The sequence below is a fragment of the Genypterus blacodes genome, unplaced genomic scaffold (genome assembly GCF_046128005.1).
Source record: "Genypterus blacodes isolate CSIRO-AG114 ecotype Tasmania unplaced genomic scaffold, CSIRO-AGI_Gbla_v1 ptg000027l_1, whole genome shotgun sequence".
Lineage (NCBI taxonomy): Eukaryota > Metazoa > Chordata > Actinopteri > Ophidiiformes > Ophidiidae > Genypterus > Genypterus blacodes.
In genome coordinates, this window is record NW_027466840.1 from 1,256,656 (window position 1) to 1,281,403 (window position 24,748).

The 24,748-nt window shown below is 45.4% G+C and overlaps 1 protein-coding gene across 2 annotated transcripts; it reads right to left on the bottom strand.

Annotated features, from left to right (window-relative positions):
* On the bottom strand, positions 1-23,893 carry usp53a (ubiquitin specific peptidase 53a). Of its 2 annotated transcripts, XM_076143749.1 has the most exons (17): positions 23,552-23,893; positions 17,308-17,967; positions 16,334-16,426; positions 16,077-16,211; positions 14,811-14,921; positions 14,014-14,096; positions 13,622-13,706; positions 13,290-13,436; positions 11,775-11,924; positions 10,660-10,828; positions 9,668-9,814; positions 8,531-8,677; positions 6,048-6,813; positions 5,312-5,367; positions 2,234-2,300; positions 1,440-2,149; positions 1-1,346 (listed from the first exon to the last, which is right to left on the bottom strand). In XM_076143749.1, the coding sequence occupies exons 2-17, from the start codon at positions 17,449-17,451 to the stop codon at positions 1,270-1,272; spliced, it is 3,087 nt and encodes a 1,028-aa protein (XP_075999864.1). In that variant the 5' UTR covers positions 17,452-17,967; positions 23,552-23,893; the 3' UTR covers positions 1-1,269. The 2 variants fall into 2 exon arrangements, with proteins under 2 accessions (XP_075999864.1, XP_075999865.1); XM_076143750.1 differs by lacking the exon at positions 9,668-9,814.
* Between the last annotated feature and the right edge of the window lie 855 nt (positions 23,894-24,748).

The window sequence follows — 24,748 nt, forward strand, 5'->3', positions numbered from 1 at the left end:
TATGGTTAAATAAAATGCTTTTATTTAACAAACTGTTAATCAATAAAAATGAAATCAAATGTTACAAAACATATCAGAAATTACACAACTGTACAAATTCATGGCTCCTCTTCAAATTTGACATAGAAAAATACGAAGGCACTGTGCTGTCAGTTTATTTCCAGAGGAGTAAACAAAAACTAAACTTTTTGCACTACAGAAGATTTACGCCGTTTATATTGTCTTCACTATACCATAGGGCTGGAGTTATGTAAAATCGTAACCTGCTTTTAAAAAAAAAGAAAGAAAGCCTCAATATGCCTCCGTCAGGCTTAATAGTAAAGAAACAGGACAGGCAAGTTGCCAGATTTGGGCTCAGGGCATGAAGCGAAACTTTGTGGAAGGCGTTACAACTGTGAGGAGTGTGAAGAGAAAATACTCAAAATAAAACTGCAAATAAAGTGCAAAGACATACAACACACAGGAAGGGGGAAGGTGGTGTGTGTAGGTGAGCGTTTAAGGAGGTAGTGGGGCGCTGCGAGCAAATGCGCCAGATACTTCTTTCAATAAACATACAGTTTTTTGCCCTTCACCTTATAGCTCCGACAGGGTGTCAACGGAGCGTCTGTACACACTCACGCAGTCCTGAGAAGAGGTGTCATCAGTGGAGCACCTATGTGGGCGTCCCTGGTTATATTAGAGGACCCTTAGGATCCAAATAGTGGCAAAACTATGTCCAATATGAAGAAATAGTCTCTGAAATCTAAAAAAACATATGCTAACATTTCCCGATGAATCCTGTCTAATAGTTTAGAATTTGGGCCGACACCTTTATAACACTGCAACGTTTGAATGAGCACTTCAAAGTCCCGACCGAAGGTAAGATTTAGGTGAAAATAGGCTTTTTTGCTCACACATTCTTTGATTACCCAACCCTTTCATATTCCAAACATGATGGCTGGAAAAATATTTGGGGTGTGTCTTTGTTTCTCTTCTGATGCTTTCTGGTGTGCAAATTCAGAACTTGTTTCTTGGCATCGCGTCGCTGAAAAACGCTGCTGAAGAGCCGTCAATACTCTGTGAAGCCATTCTTTAACCATGACTCGGAGCCATTCTCTTTGGCGTCGAGAGTCATGTCCACTTTTCCATTAAGACAACGATATGAGGGAATACACATCCCGGTTACAAAAGGATTTGGATTGTGGAGCAGTCAAAGTGCATAATAACTCCTTTTTCGGGCATCCACAATAATTGGATTAACCAACGTCCCATCGATGCTTTTGGTGTAAATCAGAGGAATCCGTGTTCGTCGAGTCCTTTTGGAGTGACTGGGTTCCACTTCGCAAACGTCTTGCTCGTAGAATGACCTGGAAAAGAAAAGAAACAAACTCAATTATCCCTCTGTTATGCAAACTAATGCAAAGTCTGTTTGTGTAATCATTTGGTGTACTTTGGATTACCTGACTCAGCTTTGCTCCTGGAGGGCTCTGGCAGCTTCACCTCTGTCACAGGGAGGCCCTTCCCTTCCACGTCACTTTCCCCCGATGACGTTTGCTCCGGCTTCTTGTGGTATTTAGCCCGATAGGTGTCTGTCATACAGTTATCCACGGAAAAATAAGTGGTGGGAAGAACCATTTCCGCCACAGGGGAGTCTATTCTGTCATTGTAGCTGGGTTTGGGACTTGGGAACCTCTCCTCGCTCTCGCTGGCTGACAGGTCGTTCCTGTCCTGGTCCGACGACCCCGATTTAGAGCTGGCGTCGGACGAAAGCCTGTGCTCGGCAGGTGTCTCGATCCACCTGCGGAGGATGGTGTGCGATATCGTGGACGAGCCGTTTCTGGGTTTGTGTGTGGGACTGAGCCGGGGCGGCACCTCAGGCGGGTGGGCGGGGATGCCGGAGAGGTCGGTGAGACTGCTGCTGTAGGGTTTGGGGGGTAAAGGCGGGCGGTGGTTGTGCAGAAAGGCGTCCGAGTGGGCGAGGTTGCTCGTCTGTTCTTGATCAAAGAAGGGTCCAGCGAGATCGTCTGAGCTGTTCCACTCGGAGCTGCTGGTCTTTGTTAAGTAAGGAGGTTCTGGACTCACTGGGCTGCTGTCCACATTCTCCTCCCGCTCACTGTCCACGCCATTAATCCTCTCTAGGACACCTGGAGTGTATCGGAAAGCTCTTTTTCTGTAATAACACAAAAACAATATTGGACCTACACATGCCAATTCATACAGAAATGATACCTTGTTCTTGTAGGAGCGGTTTTACCTTCGTATGGGTGCACCAGAGTTGACCTTTTCATCTTGCAGATCTGGGGATTTCCCTCCGTGCTCACCTAGACAACAACAAGGACGGTCATGTGAGCATATTTCACACCAGACTGATTTCCTTACAAATAGTCATCACAGCCAGACGCTCGAGAACAATTAGGTAACAGCTGTCATGTCGATTTAGGGAGGGCTTCATTTCTCAACGTTTCTCTCCCAGCACAGGCATGTTATCTAACAGGGGTCACGGTGAGGGCCTTCGCCTGGTGCTTGGAGAGGAAGTATCAAAGCAGCTAGTCTGGCCGAGTGCCCTCAGGCCCCTAATGTACCACACTGTCTGATCCAGCCAAAGAATGAGGCCCCCCTCAAAAGGGAATTTGGTTTCATACCCGTGCTCCCGTTTTGCTTTGAGCTAACTGAGCTAATGAAATCGTTTAGAACACGGAATGAACTCTGCGCAGCTTTGAAAGTTAGCAGCGTGGGTGTGATTTACACGGCCCGAGACAGACAGACAGCAGCTGATGGAGAGAGTGAGTAGCTGAGGACCATCTGTGATGTGTCAGCATACCCTCTTTTTTTCCGCGGCGCTCTCAAAGCATTAGCGGCTAAATCCTTTGTGCTGGCACGCAATTACGCGGTGGGTCAGACTCCGACCTCCAGATCCCCTCACCGACTCTATTGCATTTTTAAGCCACTAAGTCCGTGCTGCAATGTTGACAAGCAACTAGAATTAAAACGGCCTCAAAAAAAACAAATGGCGGGCAATTTACACGCCCCGGGACAAACGGGAGGAGGGGATTGCCGTGTTGAGTTGATAGCATCTTGTTTCTGAAAGCAAAAGCTTATTTATTGACAGTAATAAAAACAGAACAAGGTACATCCAAGTTTCAAGACTCCAGGTTCAGAACGCAGGAGTTGAAATTTGCCGTGGTGAAGTTGCAAGCGCCAGATAAGCAGATGTACTCAAAGGTATCCTGCTGTTTACATGGCCCGCTGCTGCACTTGCCTGGGAAACTGTCCATGTAGAGCGATGACACGGTTTGGAGTGTGGCTCGGTGTCGTTCACTGTATCCTCCACACTGCACTGAGTGGAGTGAAGTGTACAATAAAACTCTACTGACAAGTCAAGCTGGCGAGTGAAGTCATCTCATAAGCAGATAGACGGATAGCGCTGGGTGATGTTGTGTTTGTATATTGTATGTTGCACTCTTAAACACTAAACCGTCTCTGGAGATGTAAATCACAGTTTGGCTCTATTGCTTTCTGGTAGAACTGACATCACTGATATGCACTCAGATCAACTGTGGCTGTGTGAAGCCCTCCGATTAAAGGGGCAGTGTGTTTTTACAGACCGAGACAACAAACCTAACAAGGGGATTTTGGTGAAATAGCGAGTGTACAATCTTGGCCTTTGTAGTTTTGTTGACCTGACAACACAGCAAGAATGTACAACCAGTCTTCCATTGTGCAAACCCTTATGATACACTTAACTGTATCAAATGAGCCTAACACCTATTGTAACCATTCTTAAGTACATTGCTTAAGGATCCTACAGATTGATACAGCAAAGTACTCATAATTGGATAATGACCATAAAGAGGGATTATACTGTAAGGATGTCAAAACATTTCAATATAATCTTAGTAACAATGCATCCAGAACTCGTACATGTAACTTGGAAGAAAGCATCAAGCACATTATAATAAACCACAGCCAATCAGGGTAAACTGGGAAAAGGCTTGATTTACAGTCTAGATACTGCGGCGGGGGTACAAGTGTCAGGAATTCCCACCCATCTCCCGGCAGCTGCAACCTTTAATGCCATTACAGGCGGGAGGTTTGCAGACGATTTACATCTCGCCGCCGCCACCGTTCAACTCGATGAGATTTTCCTCAACAAGGACAAACAGGTTGCGGTTCAGGCGACCAAGAGGGGCTGTGAAGTGATCTCCTCTTTCGTTCTGCGATTCTAGAAGAGACGAGGACCAAGTCTGAGGTGTCCGACTCATAAACTGCCCTCTGACACCAGTATGGACTCTTGATTTTATTAGACAGTTGGAATCTGTCGACCTCGTGTGGAACTGTGGCTCGTTCCTAGACGCCACCGCCTAGCCCTCAGCAGACTTCAGACACAGTTGCTGCAGCTTCTCGATTCGATTTACAGACAGCGGTTCCAGTGTAAGAATATTAAGCTGTTTTTAAAATAGCAGGAGAAAAAAATAGGCTTCAAAGCTGCAGGGGGGAAAAAAATCCTTTCTCTTCAGTTTGGGGCAAAAAGGAATTTGAAAACAAAACTTTGGCTTTTGCCACCGGCACCAGAAAACAGATTTTAATCCACCACATGTTTGGATAGCACCTTCTCACAGGCCTGGCGTGGCATTTTCCACACCCTCTCTTTTAGAATTAACTCTACGTATGCAGGCTTTGGGAACAATGAGGCCTTCTTCAAAATATTGGTTTGCTGATAACTTAAATTCCACGGTGATAAATAAGGGAAACAATCCAACCACAACACCCCCCTACTATTCATGTCTTGTAATCTCGCTCTGCCCTGTCTGGAAGATAAAAATAAACCACTATAACAACTTTCATTTTACACCAAAAGCTTTTTTCAGATGAATTCGACACAGGTTTTATATCGCCGTTCTTCAGCCTGACACCACTGAGACTATATTTGGCTCGCGTTTTCCTTTAAGCCCGCCAACTGCATGTTTCTGTGTGGTACAACATAAGCTTCACATCAGGAAACACAGGCCGGTCATTGAGGAAACGGAGCACGTATATATTTCCTCACAATATCCCTTCAATCAAGGTGCGACCTTAACACTTGGATTGAACAATAAATCAAGGAAATAGAGTACAATCTAATGTTTCAGACCCGTTTATAACACACACACCACAACTCTATTAAGGAGAGGAAGTGTCTATAATGTCATTACAAACCTTTTTATAAGACTGATTATTCCATTTGTGGCCCGTTTTGTATATTATTATTACCTACCTGTGTGTTCCTGTGTAATACATTTAGATTTGTATCTAATTGTGTAATCTCTATCATCAGTGACAGTAAAATACTCACCAGTGTAGTATGTGGAGTGACCGAAGTCGTCACTTGTTTTGGGGGGGAAATGATCCCTAAAAGACAAAAATCATTCATTTATTGTGAGGACAACAAGCAGATCATATTTCTTTTTTAACTAAAAAGAATGTGCTCACCATAAAAAAAAAACTGCTGCTTTTAATTTACACTTCAGCATCAAATCCAGTTGCAGAACTTCAACTTGCATGTTGAAAAATTAATAATGGAGCGCCTCTTTTCAAACCCAGTGTCAGGAGCTACAGTAGACCTGCATAATGCGCCAGGGGGCTTGGAGAGAAAGTCTGCTGGCTCTCTCCCTCTGAATAGAGGAGTTGTCAGGCGGTGGATCATTATTCCTAAACAAGACCCGCACTGCTAAGCCAATAAATGACAACCCAGCACAATAAGCCTTGAGGATCTGCCTTATGTGCGTTTATGCTAAATTGGTTCTGCTATTCTTAGAACTGTTTGTTTGTAATGATTAATTATTTAGAAAATGGCAGCACCTCCGAGACTTGGCACGGCGGATGACAAAGCAGCATTTTGACAAGCGCAATTACGGAGCTAATGATGTCACTCAGCGAAAGCCACTGAGACGAGCAAGCCACTGAGACAAGCGAGCCATTAGTGCGGTATGAAAGCCTTCTGTAATATACAACACAGTGTCAGGATCCACTCTACCTAAACTGAGAGAATAATGGAGATTAAGCAAAATGATGCAACCAAACTGTGTTACCTTGTCAGCTGCAGCTCAGGTATGGACCTCAGATCCTTGTAAGGAAGGTTGTCGACCCCAGGAGAGTCAGGATTGGTGGAGCCGTTGCTTAACCTGTCGCTGCTTTCATATCCGGATTCCGTCCGCTGGATTTTCCAGTTGTCGTTGCGGAATTTAGGCGCGATGCCCTTTGATCTTTCCCTGTCACTGTAGCCTCCCCGGCTATCAGAGTCCAACGAGCTGCGGCTGCTGCGGGTTTCGTGCCTCTGCTCGTCCTCATAGATGGTCATGAGGCTCTTGGGTTTGCGCTCCTCCCTGCCTCCCCACGTAAAATCTCTGTCGCGCTCTCGTTCGCGAGTCGGCGACTGACTGTTCGGCCTTCTCCTCGGGCTGGGGTGTCTTCGCTCCTGACTTGGCAGTTTACTGCCGAGGCGGCTTACAACACTGTCCACGTTCAGCGCTTCCCGCATGGGTTTCCACGGACGACTAGGCCTGCTACGGCTGCTCCCTCCGCTTCCGGAACGCTCTCGTGACTCCTGGCTGCTGTCGGTATCGTATCCATTAGGGCTGTGATGGCCGCTGTTACTACCGGGCCCGGAGGGAGTCACTTGGACCCTGGAGTGAGAGCGAGGAGGGTCATGGGAGGACCGGCCGGTGTGCAGAGGCGTTCGCTCGGTCCGAGTGGGACCTTTTCCTTGGCTGCTGTAGAGTCGAGTGTCCAGGTATTGCTTGAAGCCATTCTCTGGAGGGGATGCCGAGCGAGAGTAGGTCCTGTCTTGACGTGGATCTGTGTTTAGGGAAAAGATTCATGAGAGCTTAAATGACAATGTGATCTGAATGTATAGATGCTCCTTGTCATTGATTTAGGTTTGAAAGGGGGACATTTAAACAATTAACAACCCAGGGCAGGCAGAAATCTATTTTACACAGCATCTGATATGACCCTGTCTTCCCTGCTGCTGTGACAGTGCTGTGAGTCATGTGTCCGAGACCAAAAGGTCTTCCACTGTCACCAACAACACAGCAGGTTGGGCTGAAAGTGAAAAGATGGGCTAGATGACGAGAGGCTTACTGACATTTACTGCTGTGATGTCTTTCAGACGACAAGGGTGTGTAAATTATGAACAACAGGAGCGCACACACACACACACACACACACACACACACACACACACACACACACACACACACACACACACACACACACACACACACACACACACACACACACACACACACACACACACACACACACACACACACACACACACACACACACACACACACACACACACACACACACACACACACACACACACACACACACACACACACACACGGAGGACTTTGATGTTGTGTGTGATATTTTTCTAATGCACAAACGAACATAACAGCATGCTGCGGATATGTACGTGCTACTGCGAGGTCACCGGCAGCATATACGTCCAGACATCCTTCCAGGAAGCTGGTTCACTCATGTGCAGCTATAGGGGGTCACACACTCCTTCATTTATGCGCCACACTATGTTCCAGATCAGAGACAATATCATTTAAAAGGTTCTTATAGGGATCAGATTGTATAAGTATGAAGTTTACTCTCGAGATGCGAACACTGCTTCAGAATTTGTTGTCTAACCTTTTCAGTTGTGTGTTGTGAAATCAAAGCATTTGCAAGGGTTTCTGTAGCTAACAGGGATCATTTGCTGGCATGTATAAAGAAATTCAGTCCGAGTCCATTTTGAAACAACCTGGGCTCAACCCTGAAATTGAAGTGGATGGAAACGTTTCTAAGGATTTACCTGGTTTAAAATGTGTAAAAAAAACTTGCAGAACTGCCAGTCTAGGCATAAACTGTGCTGTGGTACATTTATATCACTACTACGGATTACCAGTATCACCTTCGGTCTTGCAATTCATCACAGAAAATGATTCTTGAGTCCTTTAGTCTCCTGCATTCAATCATAACGTTATGTGTACCCGGTGCTTACACAGGATTTTGGGGAGCGTTTTAGTGCCTTGTTCCTTATCACCTCACACTTAAGTGAATGCAACGATGCACTAAAGCCGTAGTAAAGCATCGGAGCGGTGAGCCTGCTGCAGAGAACCATCATCCACTGATCATGTAAGAGGAGAGGAATGTTGAAGGCCAAAAAGCTTTCTCTCCATTTATGAGTTTAATTACATTCACCCACTGACTGAGTCGTTTTGAAAACAGAATTTGACCTGTTTGGTTTGTGAATGTTGATGTAGATGAGTGAAAGGGGAAGCCATGGCTCTGAGAGTGAGAGGGTGGGCTGGAGTCAGGCTTCGACAGACATCAGCACTTAATCCCCTTCCTGACACGTTGCTCCCAAACCGGCGGTTACATAAGCGCTGGTGGAATGAAATGGCTTGCGTTTTCTTTAATAAAGCCTCGTCGTGCTCATGTGGACCGTTCATGTGTTGGGATTGCGTGCTATTAATTGGTCCGCTGAGATGGAACCGCGTTGTTTATCTGCACCGACCTCTGTGGCATGACTCCAGCCTCCTGTGAGCGCTCCTCTCGGGCTCCCTTCGAGCTGGATGCATCCCCCGTAACTCTCCCGCTCTGTGAGCCACTTCTTTGGAAAGGTCCCTGAGGCGACTTCTGGGATCACTTGTGCCCATTTTCACTAAAGAGACAAAAGAGAATTAAATGCATAAGACATTTAACACAGCTAGTCTTAAAGTAAAGTCCTCTTGATCTAAAGGCAGATAACAGTAGTCACTATATGCTATCTGCCTATAAGTCCCAATTCCCATAAGGCTTTGAGCAGTTGAGTGTGTAGATGGGGATGAACTTAACAGCGCATCGATGTGCTGATGTACATGCAACATTTTCTGCTACACACACACAAGGGGAGAGGCAGTGAGGCGGAAACGTGGCCATGCAGAAGTACCACAACGGAGATATTCACCTCCCAGCACAATGATAATATGATAAACTATGCGGCGCTGTTACGTTCCCTCCCTGCACCGAACAAGCTTTAAAGTACAGATAAGCACACGTGACGATCGCAAAGGACATATGGAACCTCCACCACCCCGTGAAGCAACGTCAAATAAGATGAAAGTCCTCCCTCGGCTTTTGAAAGGGCTTTATTCCCTCTTCCTCAGCTTTGTTTGGCCTTGTTTTATTTGGCTTCTCTCCTCACTTCTTTCCTGTTCCACCATTTAGTTATCTTAACAAATCTCTGCTTCCCTTCCCTTCCAAGTTCTGTCCTTGAGTATGTGCAGAAGTGGCAGCTCTGTCTGGCTTCTCTTTTCACGGCGGCCCATGAGCCCTTGTGCCTGACGAAAAAGGCCAGATTTAGTATGACAGGGAAGATATTTAATTATTTCTTACTCTGGTTGCTATGCCCCAAAATATTTAGATATTACACACTTTCAAGGTTAGACTGTGACCTTTCCCTCTTGGCAGTGTGTCTGAAATTATGTCCTATTAGGTGTTTCGGTTAAAAGAGATTTGCATTGCAGTCTTAAATCAGATCCAGAGTGAAGGCCTGGTGCGATAGGATGTTCCCACCATGATAAAGGTCTTTGGAGAAGCAACCTCTCCAATCTGTATCCAAATGCTTTTTCACCATAGTCAGCCCCTTCGCTTCTCCTTGTGCATTCCATACCTGGTCCGCGTCCACCGCTGGTTTGCGCGCTGCCACGGCTTAAGGTCGAAGTGGGCTTGTGTTTGAACGAGCCTTGGCCCAAGAGCGAGTTCAGATTCTCCCGGGTGAGGTCCAGCTTCTTGGGCGACGAAACAGGAGACTCGAAACCTGAGTGTCAGCGAAGGAGGAGATAAAAAACCGTCATCCTTTATTTAAAGTTGACTTGCTGGAGGAATTGTTGACACAGCAGTGACCGAGACAGCACGCCAAGCCCGTATTGGCTTATCCATAAGATGTTGGTCTGGATCTGAAGGAGCAGCCACTTGTACCACATGTTGTCGCCAGAAGGGACTTGTTATTTTGCAGTAGATGAAAGGTATTTGCACACAGCTGAAACAACCTGTATCTCATTTCATCCCAAGTGAAAACACTGCGTTCTTTCCCACTCAAAAATGAAATTACGTGTTCTTCTAGTCTCGTACTTGGTGTGCAGAGGCAAGCAGTTGAAAAGAAGACAAGCGAGTGGAATTCCACAGCCAAATATTATTCCCCAAGCCAAATTCGGAGTGTGGCGTGCGATCCAAGGAACGCCATTTCTAGTTCAAACACCAGACCGAAACCATCACATCTGGCTTTACGCAAGACCGCGGCTTCTTCCAGCTTCGACCACACCCTGCACCCTTCCCATATAACTAACTAGAAAGAGTGAGAGAGGGAGCTGCACACCTCTCTGCCAGGGACATTAGTTTAATTGAAAGGACCATGGAAACCCTGTCATTGCTCAGCGTCTTATTTAAAAGATGTTTCAATTTTATGGCATGGGCACATTTCACGCCATGACCAGGGAGGTCGCTGAAGAATGAGGTCATGGATAATGGATGCAGAGGTGAAATGATAAAAAAACGAAGCTTGTGAGGCTCAGAAATGATTAAGGAAAGCAAATCTCAAAGGAAGATGAGGTTTATGACTTAATCTTACATCATTATGTCAAAGAAATTAGATCTATTTCATACCTTGTGCTTCCCCATTAACCGAGGTCTTGTAGTGTGACTGGCTGCTGTTGGGTCGAGGGGAATCATCTGCAGCGACGGCACTTCCGTCAGGGTTGGAGTAAAACAAGAGGAGAGGCTGGAAGTGACCTTTGATACACTTGGTGACCACATCTTTCCACCTGGATCCAATCTATGGAAGAACATGAAGACGCGGCAGGTCAACTGTGCGCAAATCTGAGACTGAAAGTACTTTGCCGCAAAAGTTGAACTTCTGAGCGGTTCCCCGATTCGTCTCGGATCGCGGCGAAGCCAAGTCGTGCGCAATCACATTAGCCGAGCTGTGAAAGGTGCACGTCTTGCCACAAAAGGCGAGGCTGCAGTGTGACAGATGCCAACATGCTCCTGAATTAAGCAGATTAAGGGGGAGCAGAAGGGAAGGATAGGGAGCAAAGGGAGTTGGGCAGATGCATCTACAGTACACAGACGGGTGACCATATTTTGTTATTCTTGTTTTAGTGCGCTTGAAAACGTCAGGGTGCACGAGGGGGCTCGGCGAGGGACTGGGACTTGGGGATTCGCAGCTATGTCGAATAGTTTTGATCTAAAATATGGAGCTGGCAGTTGCCGTGGCCTGCAGCTCCTCCGTAAGCCCGCCAGCCGCTGCACCACAGTCTCACAGGAAAACAATGGTGAGGATGCGGGATGAAACTCGTGCTCACAGGTGTGCAAATTTAGAAGAATATACACTACACTACAGGACTTTATGCTGACACAGTTGCAGTGGAAAGTGTCTGTGGGAGAGAGAGAGGGCTCAAACCGACTCATCAACCCTCAGGGTCAGGGAGGCCGATCAATGCGGCTCTTATTGGGCGATAAAGACACTTGGTGACGGCGTTAACAGATTGCAAACAGCTACTCTGGGATATGGCAACGGGCGGATGACCAAGCTGCGCGAGAACAGAGAATTAATGGACACTGTTGCGGGAAAAAAACAGAAAACGTGTCCATCTTTGCAAGATGTTTCTCCCTGACGCAGCAGTATCCTCCCCATGTGCCAGACAGAGAGGCAACACTGCAAATCTCACAAAACCCGCTGACCAACCGTTCGCTTTAATTAATTTGGTGCTCTTACTCACCTCTTTCACCGTGGCGTCGTCGAAGAAGACCCATTTAGAAGACTTGGTGTGAAAGGCGAAGGCACAGTAGTGGCGGCTGGAGTAGCAGATCATCCCCACCAGCAGCAGTTCTCCCTTTTTGGCGTGTTCATCTGTCACTCTGTAGAAGAGCTGCAGGCACACAGACACACACATCACCAATTATTCATCTGTGCCAAAGCTACACCAGTAAGTGGGCAGGAAAGTGAGCGATGTTGACAGCTAGTGGAATCAGTTACTCCATCTGTTTATGGATTAAGCTCTGAGGGAATCAACCGGCATTGATTTGACAATCAAGTGAGACTAAGGGCCGGTTTAAATCAGAGCTGTCGTAGCGGTACACTTTATATCGGGTACACAATGCTACAAATATTGTGGTAAGTATCTGCGTCAGATAGAGAAAGAAGGGAAAATAAAGTGAAATACAGTCACAAAAATACAGTCAGGCAAACAGGGACAGACATTGTGAACCAGTGACTTGTTTCTCCCTGCCTTACTCTCTCTTTCCCCCTCTCCCTTTCTCTCTCTCTCCCCCTCTCTCTCCCTCCCGTTTCAAAGCAATGCGGTGGAGGGACTTCCTTTAACACCCAATAAAGTTACGTGAAATGTTCCCTCATGAATCTAGGGCTTTGTGGTCCACTAAGTGGGAGGGAGGGAGGGAGGGAGGCAGGCAGACAAATTCCTCTGATGGAACGCTTTCAAAGCTCGCACAGATGAAGCTGTCAAGTGAGCCGTCCCAACACTTCAGTGGAGATGTTATGCAACGTGCTGAGCGCATGAACTCATCCGGGGCCTGAACTGCGCTGATTGATTTTTTTTTTTTTTTTGTGCCTGGTGGAAGATCTGCTGTGGACCGTTCTGCACGTCATGTGTCAAAATTTATAGCGACCATTTAAACACCGTCAGCTCCTGGTGCAGATATGGTTTCTCTATGGCAGTTGGCAATACAAAGCAGTTGGCTAAAACAAGCTTCACACAAATTGAAACCACACAAACACCGTACTGTGATTACGCCCATGTTTCTAACACATGCCCACATGTTCTTGTGATCAACCATGTGCAGATTCAAACACTACAACAAATCTGAAACAGCTTTTGTTTCCCTGCCTCGGTGACGTCCAGTGAGCCCACATGTTGACGCACGCGCGGGGGCGGGGGGGGCATTTTGATCAGCGGAGTGGGCCGACTGGGCACGGGAAGTCGTCTGCTTATGCAACCGTCTCGACTCAGAGAGAAGCAAATCCTCACTTTCTTTTCCACATGTTCAGTCGCGCCAAAAGAAACCGAGAGTGACAGAAAGAACCAGCAGCTTTGAAAAGTAAATTCCAATTGTACCGAGTCAGGCTTGAAAAGTTTCTGATCCCCCACGTTGCTGCCCCGAAATATGAACGCATGGCCCTCTTTAGTGCTTTTAAAGACATTAAACCCCTTGGCTGTAAAATAGGAAATGCCCAATAAATGGTCAGCAATACTTTTAGCCCACATAAACATGCTCACCCCGGACATGTTGAGATGAGGCCCCAGTGAGCGGATGACGTCTTCGGTGAGGTCCGACTGGTCAGAGTCCCAGACGAAGCCGATGGTAACGATCTCTGGGGAGTTCATGAGGACCCGTCGGATCTTAATCCTCTGGCCACAGTTGCTCTAGAAAGGGAAGACAATTGAAAAAAGGACAATGGCTTTTTTATTACCCAGATGCAAAACAAAACAAATATGCTAAATGTTCTTCGAAAGTCATGAGCCAAGAAAATTCAACAACAGATCTGTAGATTTCGCCGGCCACGTAAATGTTTGCCTCAATGTTAAAACACAGGTCAAACGTTACTTACTGGACAGTTCCGGAGGTCCCCGACGGTGCTTGCTGCTTGCAACAGCTCCCCGAATGTCTCATCTCTGTGCTGAAGCATCTGCTGGCTAAGAGCGAAAAGACCGACAGACACACGGAGAGGGACAGAGAGACGAGAGGAGAGAGAGACACTTTGTCAGCAGCCATAGGAAGGAAAAAAGCAATGAGGAAGGTGGACAAACAAACTGAGACAATGGAGATTAGAGCATGTTGAGGCAGGAAACCAGAGTGTGTGATGTCAGCAAAAAGGAGTAAAGTTACGGCTGTGTTGCAAAATGTGCAGAGAAACTTTGCAGAGTTTTAAAGAAAAAGCAGAAAGGAGGAGGACAAATGATGATGAGGGCGAAGAAGAATTCCACTCTGCCCGTGTCTTACCAGAGTGCTGTGGTGGACACGTAATGCACCAGCTCTGTAAACGGCAGGGGGTCGGAGGACGCCCCGCAGCTACGGCACACACACTGCAGGGGGAAGACGGAGACTGGCAGTGAGAGTGACGAATGCAAAAAGGTCACAAAAGGTGTAAATTGGGCAAATTGAACCACTGCCAGGGACTAATTATCAGCTCGGCGTGCCATTTCGCAACTGGCGGGAGCAGAGATCATCAGAAAAATAGAAGCCTCTGAATTGACTTTGGATATGACCAAACGCTGACGTAGTCAAACCTCTATCCGACCAATCGCTGTGCTCTGTGCCATCTCTTACAAAATAAGAACATAAAACTTGTTTGGGGAATGCAAATCAGAGTGGGAGACACGTAGCAGGGCGCTGGGGGCGGGTGGTGCTGGAATTTATGTGTACGTACACACAACTGTGATTTATCTTGCACTGCTGCTACTGTGAGGAAGCTGACCAGAAACACCCTCCCTATTCTAGCGGGGCAACCCAGGATCAAAACATGACGGATTGGATTGCCACCGTCTAAGACAGTGATTCATGTACCTGTCTGTATGCGTCTGTATGCGTGTGTGTGTGTGTGTGTGTGTGTGTGTGTGTGCGGATGCTGCTTAATCCATACACCGACTAGCATGTGAACAGTTCTTGTTGTGTATTCCTGTGTGAGGTGGAACGCTGTAGTAACTATAATATGACTATAATAAAGTCAATAAAGTTATTTCAATCATTCACAGATGTAACTTAATGTCCAGATTAAAACTTTGTGACCCACGACTGACCTGCTCATACAGAGTCATGGCAAACTTCTGGTGTGTGATGCAGGACTTTGAGGTGCAGATGTCCGTCTGCTCAGGCACAATGTGCAGGTGGATCCGCTCCAGTATGTTCTCCTGGGAGCAGGAAGACAGATGAGGTTCATGAAGTGCAGGAGAAAATGTTTGACATTTGCCAATTGTAGCCAAAGCCAGAGAACAACAGTGTCGGAGAGTTCATAAAATATTAAGGCTGCATGTAGACCTGCGAAAGGTCACAGGTGCAACTTCACAGGCAGTTAATCTGACACAGGCAAACTCTTCCCGTAAATTCGGCCCTGGCATACCGCCGCCGCCGCCGCCAATGCATTATATGGTAAATGCTCCAGGGCAAAGATCTGCGTGGGATTAAGCATTAAGATTGGCTAATTAAAGATGGCAACTTTGGCATGGACATACAGTATATGTGCGTTTCAACCGGGATTGGAAAAAGTTCAAGCTTCAAAGGCTGCGAGAAAACAAAAGCACCAAATCTACACCACTGGTTGTGCAGTTGTTAGGCAACTAAACAGAATGATACAAATAGTGAGGGGAAAATGAACCCATTAAACTTGATGGTTGAAAGGAAAAAAAAAAAAAAAAAAAAAAAAAAAAAAAAAAAAAAGAGTAAATGCTGCAGTATTCCTTCTTATTCGTAATGGCTGGAGTCAAAATAAAACAGAAGCAGAGAACAAAGTACAAAAAAACGCAACTATAAAATATTACACTGCACTTGGGGGCGAAAGGAGTTTTGGCCAAACACTGTTTGTTCTGCCAAAAGGAGCACAAAAGCTAGAACTGATATTTGTAAGAATGATAAAGGCCCTACGAAATCAACTATAAAGCACAAACTGATGCTGCATAATACGGGAGCACACTGGTGCTTACATAACCTGTCAGGAGGATATTTAGTGGCAAAGTGGCAGGGGGTTGTTGGGAGGGGAACAGAGGCTCTTTCAGTGACCTCGCCAGACAGTTTGTAGCAGTGCTTTACCCTGTGTGTCAGGGGAATGCGAGCGAGCGAGCGCTCACACACACACACACACACACACACACACACACACACACACACACACACACACACACACACACACACACACACACACACACACACACACACACACACACACACACACACACACACACACACACACACACACACACACACACACACACACACACACACACACACACACACACACACACACACACACACACACACCTAGGGTTTGCCTGGTTGCCACAGGAACTTACAAAGCACTCTGCGGCGTCGTCCATGAAGCCCAGCTGGAAGCGCTGCTCGTCCTTAAAGGTCTCTGCCAAGGCGTGACGCAGGTTGTCAGAGGGCAGCGCACGCTCCCGACTGTGCTGGAACTGGGAGAAAATGCCCTGACGGAGAGGACAAATTGTTTGGACATAGATTATCACGCATTTGGGTTTATCAGAAGACATTGCTGTCACTGCATGACCCCAACGGTCGCCACGTCGGTGTTCTGTGTTCGCCGCCTTACCTTCAGCGCGCAGAAGATGCAAGCTTCTCCGAGACAGAAGTGTCCGGGCAGCTGCCTCAAGCTCCGCCTGAAGATGTCCAGCTGCCACAGCACCTAAACAAGCGATCAAGAGACTGATGGATTAGGGCAATAGCCTTAGGGCCAAAAAACAAAGCAAAAACTAAAATCCACATGATCATTCACTTTAATCTACTTTAATTACAATCTTGCATTACATATATATTCAGCATGTTAACTAAATAATACAAGAGAGTGATGGAGAAAGATTTTTTAAAGAAATCATCTTTGGCTGGTTGTAAACAGAACAAACACACTGCATGAGGAGATCAATTTAACCTGACAACAGCTGAGAGTTTGTTAAGAGCAAATTGACCACTGCAGGTTAAATGTATGTTAGTTTTGTTTACACCATGATGAAACCACGGCAACCAGCACCAATATCTTTACAATTGAAGCTATAACTGAAAGCGCAGTGAGTCTAAACACAAAACTTGGCCTAACTGGTACTGTAGATAACGTTTTGGGATCTTTTGTTTGTACAGCTCTGAACTAATGATCTCAAACGTCAAGTGGGGTGACCAGACCGGAGGAGGAACTGTCTCCACCAAGATGACGAAGCCGAGGGTCATCGTCATCTCCGAGCAGCTCATCCCGAGTCTCACCCTCTGAGTCACAGCCCTCCTGCATGTGGCCTCACTGTGGGCCGACCGCCGTGATGAACTAACTCACTGGGCTGATGTTCGTCACGAGCAACCTTCAAGTAAGTTGATGGGAAGCCTGGACTAATCTAGAGCCTAGAGCGTGACTAAGCTTTGGAAACGTAACAAATGATAACGGTCAGACATCAGACAGTATAATACTGTGCATTTTTCTTAGGGGAGGCCAACAACAATCTCCTTATCACGCATCCCTCAACGGCAGCTCATTTCAACACGAAGCACAATGAAGCACGGGTCACCGCGGGACACACTCACCTGCACGGCACTGTTGAGGAAGCAGCTGTTCTGGCCCGGCTCGTTCAACAAGCCCTTTGTGGGGGCGAGCGACAGCATGCTCCCCGGCTGGTACGTTTTTCCAAGATTGCCCCCCGGCTTCCTGAAGAACTTGACCCATGCCATCGGATAGTGGACGGGGGACGGTCACACGGGACGGGGGTTCTTTGTGCTGGGATACGACCCCGCAGCCCTTGGAGGGGTTAACTTCCTCACAGTCTGGGGTCTATGTTATTCCACCGGCTGCAGCAGCAACTGTCCTGCTACACATGGGCATCTAGTCCATTTCTGCGGCCCGAGTGAAAGGTCACTTCAGCCTGTTTGCTTCCAAGACGTCTCTCAAATAAAACAAACCGGCGACGGAACACAATGAAAGGAAAATTACAATATAAGTCTCCGTTTGGGGCAGTCTTTGATGTTCACTGTTCTGATAAGATGCATTTTGATGATGGAGAAAAACGCCTCGGCCATACTCGAGTGCTGGACAGTCCTGAACAAAGCTCCACAGTGGGTTCAGAGGGGACGGTGGACCCAGGGTGAACCCAAAGTCCCGATCCTCTCAGGGTGTTCAGCTGCAGTCGGTCATCCCTTGCCAAGATTCCCACATAGTGACTGTCTCTCTCCGGGTGCTCTTAGGTTCAGCTGGAGGAAAAAGAGAGAGACGTTACCGGAGGACAAATGACATTATGTAAAACCTTGACATGTTGGAACCGCAATAGTCCAGAGAACATAACATGAAAAGTTATCTTTCAGAAATACTTGTTAGCGCCATTCACTGGACAAGATTGACCCAATTCTTATGCAGAATGAATGAACGTAATGATTCTTTAGTAACAGAGCGTTCAGAGGCCCGCTGCCAGGATAGACATGTCAACAAAGTTTATACATTAACTTTGACAAACAGCCTTTGCACTGGAGGCGTGTCAACAGCTGAAGTTGCACACGAGCACTCAGACAGACACATGCCCATTTTCAAAACACCGGAGGTCATAACAGTTCATGGCACAAAACGAATAACGTTGAATTAGAAACACCCATTGGGTAAATATGTCAATCACTGAGCTCAAGCTTATACTGAATAAATGTACATTAGGGATGAAATGTGAGAAAAACACAACAACAATCCAACCACTTGTGAAAAGAAAGTGTTGAAACATTGCTTTTTGTTGTTTTTGTGCCTCATATTGTCTGTCTGCCAGGCATAGAGTCATTCTTTCACTCGCTGCAGCTACAACAGAGGACTGACGCTGCCCTTTTTGAAAACGTGACAACAGCAGCAGGACATCATAACAAACAACTGAAGATGCAGCATAGAGTCTATGCAGCCCAAGACAACATTGCGGTGGAAACCTCAGCAGAATCTACAGTGAATGTGCATTGTCTACCTAAGAAAGCTGCACAGGACCCAGGACGCTTTGAGAGGTTTGATGAATGAGTGCGTTTGTGCCGACTAAGGCAGTAGAACCCGTGTGTATGTTATTATGTTCCTGAATGCCTCAAGAGGAACATGCAGTCACAGTCTATGGCTTCTAATGTGTTTAATATGAATGATGAGCTACTGCTTCGTGCCATTTTAAATAACAAAATTGCTGTGCTGGGACAAAACTGAATGCATAGAATAGCAGAAGCACTTCCAGCAACCAAAACACACAAGGAATCATGTGATCAATCACCTTGTGACTAATATACACCGACTAAAACAACAACGTCAATAGGTAAACTTTCATTATTCAGTACGAGAACAGTTATTTTCCTGACCTAGTTTGCACAAGCAAAGAAACATTCCTCATGTGACAAACTCCAGAACCAGACAAAGTTTCAGCCAAAACCAGTTGGACAACATTTCCATTTTGGCATTTGAAGAATTCCCAATCGATCTCGATTTAGAACAATGGAACCTTGACACAAGTTAAAGACACAACCTAAAATGGAGACGTGGACACGTCGCACTTATATGATTCCACTTTATTAGAACAAATCTCTGCCCCTGGACTTTGCGAGTGGGTTCCATAGCAACAGCATTCCAAGGCGATCGCTTAAGCCCAACATTTCTTAAGACCTGCTGCTTTCAGATTAGTGGAAGCACCGGGGGGGGGGGACTGTGCAGTCATGTACAGCTCACCTTAATCCATGACATCATATGTACCAACAGTCTGCATGACTCATCAAAAGACATTTCAAGGAACATCCAAACATTTTGGAGTATGTAGATCTAGATGGGGATGTTTTTCACTTTATATAATGTTTGCAGACAGCTATTAGCCAAAGACTTGTACTACTTGTCATACTTGTGATAGACCATCAACAGGTGTAATGTTTGCCAAATCCAGATATAGGCCAGAATCTAGCAGATTAAAAGCCTGCTAGGACAGGGGTCACCATCACCATAAACAAATTAGGCGAGAAACATGCGACTACATGTACACCACAGAATATGCAAACAGCGACGTTGCATCACATTTAGCAGCTCATTTGCGCCGCGTCGTTGTCAAAGGTTGGCGTCGTTGGTCTACTATCACGCAGACCTCCAACAAGCCTGGGTAGGACCATTTCTATGCCACTCAACCAGCTGCTGCCAACACTAGTTAAGCATCTCTAGAACTGTAAGCTCAGGCATGTTTTATTGGATTATTGTCTACATTGTAGACGATAATCGAATGACATCATTTAGAACACGATGCACTTTGCTGCAGGGCAAAGTATTGTTTCGTCGGGTTTCTAATCAGGACAATAACACAATGTTTCATTTAAACAAGGCCCTCGGGTTTTTGCATTTACCCTCATTTAAAAGCAACTCACTTCAGTGCGACTTCATTTTCTTTTATGATGAGTGGAAGCGACTGCCAAGGAGACACACATATTTCAGACACAGACAAGTAGAGAGGTGAAACTAGCACAGGGCTACAGGAGAACCGTAATGATACACACTCCGTACAAAGCTGACGTTGGCGGGAAAATCATTGGTCTGAGGTATTGGTTTCATTAAAGCTCCAAGTCAAAGATGAAAACGGAACCCTAATATTCAAATGAATGTAGAGACAGCAAATATCCTCTACCTTGCTTTTGAAACAGCATTGTGGAAAATCTACTAAAACAGGTTTTAAATGTTTAAACAAGGACACCAGCCGGTGGCCTTCCATTTCAATGCACGACTTTGTTTAGAGTGTATTGATCCACATGGACAAGACTGATTGAATACAGAATACCTTGCCATTCCAAGACAATCCTGTTGAATAATACAATTAAAAGTGCAGAGGGTACTACTAACTCTGGAAATTAAGCAACAAGTTGCTGACATTTCTTTAAACTATTGTCCCCTTATGTAATGTGTAACAAAAAGTACAAAGAACTACACTGATAGATGTGGAAAATAAAATAAAATGTGTGCATTGTATACAGTAATTTACAGTTCCAAACATCACTCACTGCATTAATGGATGTTTGCCAGATGTATAATGGAAGGCAAAGTAAATGGCTCAAGTGAGTGATTTTGCTTTTCAGGGTTTCAGGGGAATTGTAGAGGAAGCCCAGTCTTCCGCTGTAAACAAAGGCTTGCTCAGACGTGTCAGACGAAGTGGTGGACCGACACCTTTTTTCCCCTTCCTCTAGTCACGGTGAAAATGCTAAGGCTAGCACGTTAGAGCAATCAGCCAAAGGGTGTGTTGTGCATCAGCAGCTTCTTTGACAAGCCAGGGGAGTCGGTAAGCTGCAAACTGTGTGAAGGCACAGGGAGTCTGATGATCCGTTGACGGATAGCCTCTTTAAGAATGATTAGATTGATTTCCTTTATATGATGTATGACATACGCAAAGCACCTGCAGCTGCTCCATCTGTGGTGAATTGAAGTACACTAATTCAATGTTTCTCAAATGTATAATTGTAGCCGAATTGGAAGATTAACATACAGACAGCTTTTGTCATAACCTTTAACCCCTTTGATTCGACAAGGTCTGGTGTGCGTTTTCCCCTAATTGTGACGCATAACGCACCAGTGTGACGACTGTCCCTGCAGAAGTGTCCCTGCCTGTTACTCCTCAACTTTGTCTCTGTGTGGAAGGATGGCGTTCCTTACTGGCACTGCACACAGGACGGATAGCAGCAATCCCTGCTCCAATGATTGCCCAAATATTTTGTCATATTTTCTTTACTCGCCAGCTGACAACATGGTTATATAGTGGCATTCAAAATTAAACTGCCATGTTTCTTGTCTAACAAAATGAGCTGTTTTAAGCTTTGAAAATAAATACATTTGATTAGAAACAGGTGTTTTCTCATTCAATTGCTGAACCTGGAAAATAAATGGGAGTAATAAAAAAAGCTAAGCGATTACAGCCTAACAAATGATTGTGTGTTCATGCAAATCAGCTGACATATCCAGCACTATATACAATGAATCACCGACAAATGGTGAAAATGAAGAAGTGGGCAGCTGCTGAATATTTCCCCGTTCTAAAGCTGGCCTGGGATAAGAAGTCTCAGAAGTCTGACTCATATGACAAATGCAGGAGTAAATTTAAGGCTTCTGTATAATAGGTCTTACCACTGACACCCCTCAAGCCCAGCTTCTCCTCTACTTTATTCAGGATTTTTGCATATTTAAAATGCAATATTAAGTGTCTAACATAAAGTATATATAGTATTTTTACTCTACTGTCAACGGCGAAGTCAGACTTTCTGTGATTTAGTGCCAGTAAGTCCTCCTTTTTTTGAGCCAGACTGTATATATTACTCACTGGGGGTGGGCACACACACGCAATTTATTCACAAGCTCTGCAATAAGCAGCCACTGGTTTTAACAGAGGGAGCAATAAAATGTGACCCTGCATGCTAAAACCCTAAACCAACAGTGAAACTTCGCAGTTAAATTCCCTGCAGACTGCAGACGTGGTTTAAGCCTTTGGGCCACAATGCAGCGGTCATTTCCTGTGTGGGCTTCCTGCTACAAGGCTCGCTGCTTTCCAGCACGCGGTCACTGCGTTCAACCCTGTGAAAATGAACAGGTCACCTACACTGCGCATTACTCCAGCATTACTCCTACCAACAAAAGTACATATTCCAGGATTAGACACTGAAATGGACGATCGGAATACAACACCACCCTCTCCATTCGTCAGACTGATTGCTAAATATCACCTCACTTCCAGTAACGTGACATTAAATATCAAGTGTCATCATGCTGACCATACCCTACAGTATGAGTCATGTTTATTGTTACACTCTGTAAGCAAATTTATTCCACTAAAACTAAATGTGATGTGGCAAACACGCCTGCTCAGATGTTCTGATCACACTCCAGACTGTGAGGAGTCTGGGTGGCAGTAGCTGTCATAAATTACTAAAAAAGTGGGCAAAAACATTATCATATGAAAAGGTAAATGCTGTCTTATCTCTCTTTCCATGGCAAAGTATGTCTGCAAACAAAGATGAAGAGAACCGGTTCATCCGCATGCCTCTGTATTTACTTCACCATCTTAATCCTGATGGACACTTTCCACAAGCATGATGTCTGCAGGGCATTGAGGAATAGCTCATGACCCCGAAGCTCCTATGTAGCAATGATTGTAACAGTGAAGCCTGCTGACATGGGGGTCTTACGTTGAAAATTGATTATAGTCAGAGAAATCAGGATGGTCTCCTTGTCAAAAAGTCCCAAGTAAGGATTAACAAGGACCAAATCATACCAGGAGGTGATTGACACGTAGCTGTGCTTGTTTATGTAAAGGTGACACAATAACAATCGAGTGAGTGGGTGTGTGTGTGTGTGTGTGTGCGTGCGTGCGTGTAACCTTTCATGAGCTTTACGCCTAAAAATCACAATTTAACAGCTCCGATTCATTAGATACTAGCTTTAAAGTAACGTTTACAGTGTGTTACGTCACTTGCGAATGCTTTACGTTACTCATTTTAATATTTAATGATGAAACAACAAAGAGCTCCGCAGCAAAGCGACTGTCCGGCATTGTCTTCTTAAATTAAAAGGAAATAAGACTAAGCGGTTTCGTACGACTACACAACTGTTGTAAATCTTTCGAAATTTCACCACAATTTATTTCATGAGCTGACAAAGTGGCAAACAAAGCTTGATAACAAAGCAGGCCTACCTGGTTTCCGACTTACCTGAGTTTCAGGTGGAGCTACATTTCCGCCTTGCGCTAAGCACTAACACTAATGGCGAGGAAAGTATCCGTAACTACTTGAGTACAAACTACGAACACGTGTAACTCACCTCGGAGGAAGGCAGCGACACGGTGGGAGTAATGTCTCCGCTGTGGACACACGCGAGCGGGGCTATTTTGGTGGAGTTTCGGTGGGGAGGAACACACACAACAAGCCGGAGCAAGACGCTGGTGGTGGGGAAAAGTGGAAACGTTGTGACGGGCAGAACGACAACCAGAGAAGAAGAATGTGGCTGAAACTTCTCTCGCTTTGTTCCGTTCCAAATCGAAATTCTCTCCAAAAGAAAACTCCACGTTCGGAGGGCAGCGGTCGTTCCTGCCCACTTGTCGTGGAGCTTAATCCGGGTTTCCGCGGGGTGCGCTGGCTGGTGGCAGGAGCTGCTGCGCGGCGGTAGTGAGCAGCCAGTGTTCGCTCCAGCACCTGAAATACTGGATTAGATGTTTTCACCCCGCCTCTTCCACGCTGTATTTACTGCAGTCTGCCCCATGCTACTGTACAGAACACACACGCACACACACACACACGCACACACTCCCTCTCACACACACATTAACAGAGCTGGTTGGCAGGCAGGCTCGTTAATGTTTCTTTATGTTGCAAGGCATTGCAGTCTCTTTAATGCCTCACGTTACTACACAACTTCTCCTTCTGAAAAACTGCACGTCCACCAGAATGTGTTTACAAGTCCAGTTTAAGCTACTACGTATTTTTGTTTATTTAATTAAAAGTGGATAAATTCATGCCAAGTCAAGCAAAGTACTTTTCAAGTGTTTATTTGCAAAACATATTTTTGAATTATGATTCTACTGTGCATTGTTAGGTAATTTTAATAAATTTTTATCTGTATTTTATTTGATTATTATTGGATTTATTTCATTATTACAGTATTTGATTCCTGTAATCATACAATATTCTTACTTAATTTGTAAGACCTATATTTAATAGTTTTTGCTTGTATTATAATAAGAATTATTAGTAACAAGCCAATCACACAGAGAATGTGTGTGTATGTGCATAGCCATTATGGATGGACACATAGCTGCAAATGTAGTTTTAACTGCAGTCTTTCAAGCAGAGTGAACAGTTTGGTATAATGGTATATTTCAAAATGCAAAATGTTTACTTGCAGATTCATTTCCAGCAAGGTCATACTTATCACACTTCTACATGATTATACAGCACAGAAATGAAAGAAGTCATGTACTGTAAGTCTCTTCCTACCCAAACACCATCTGCCTGATCCTGT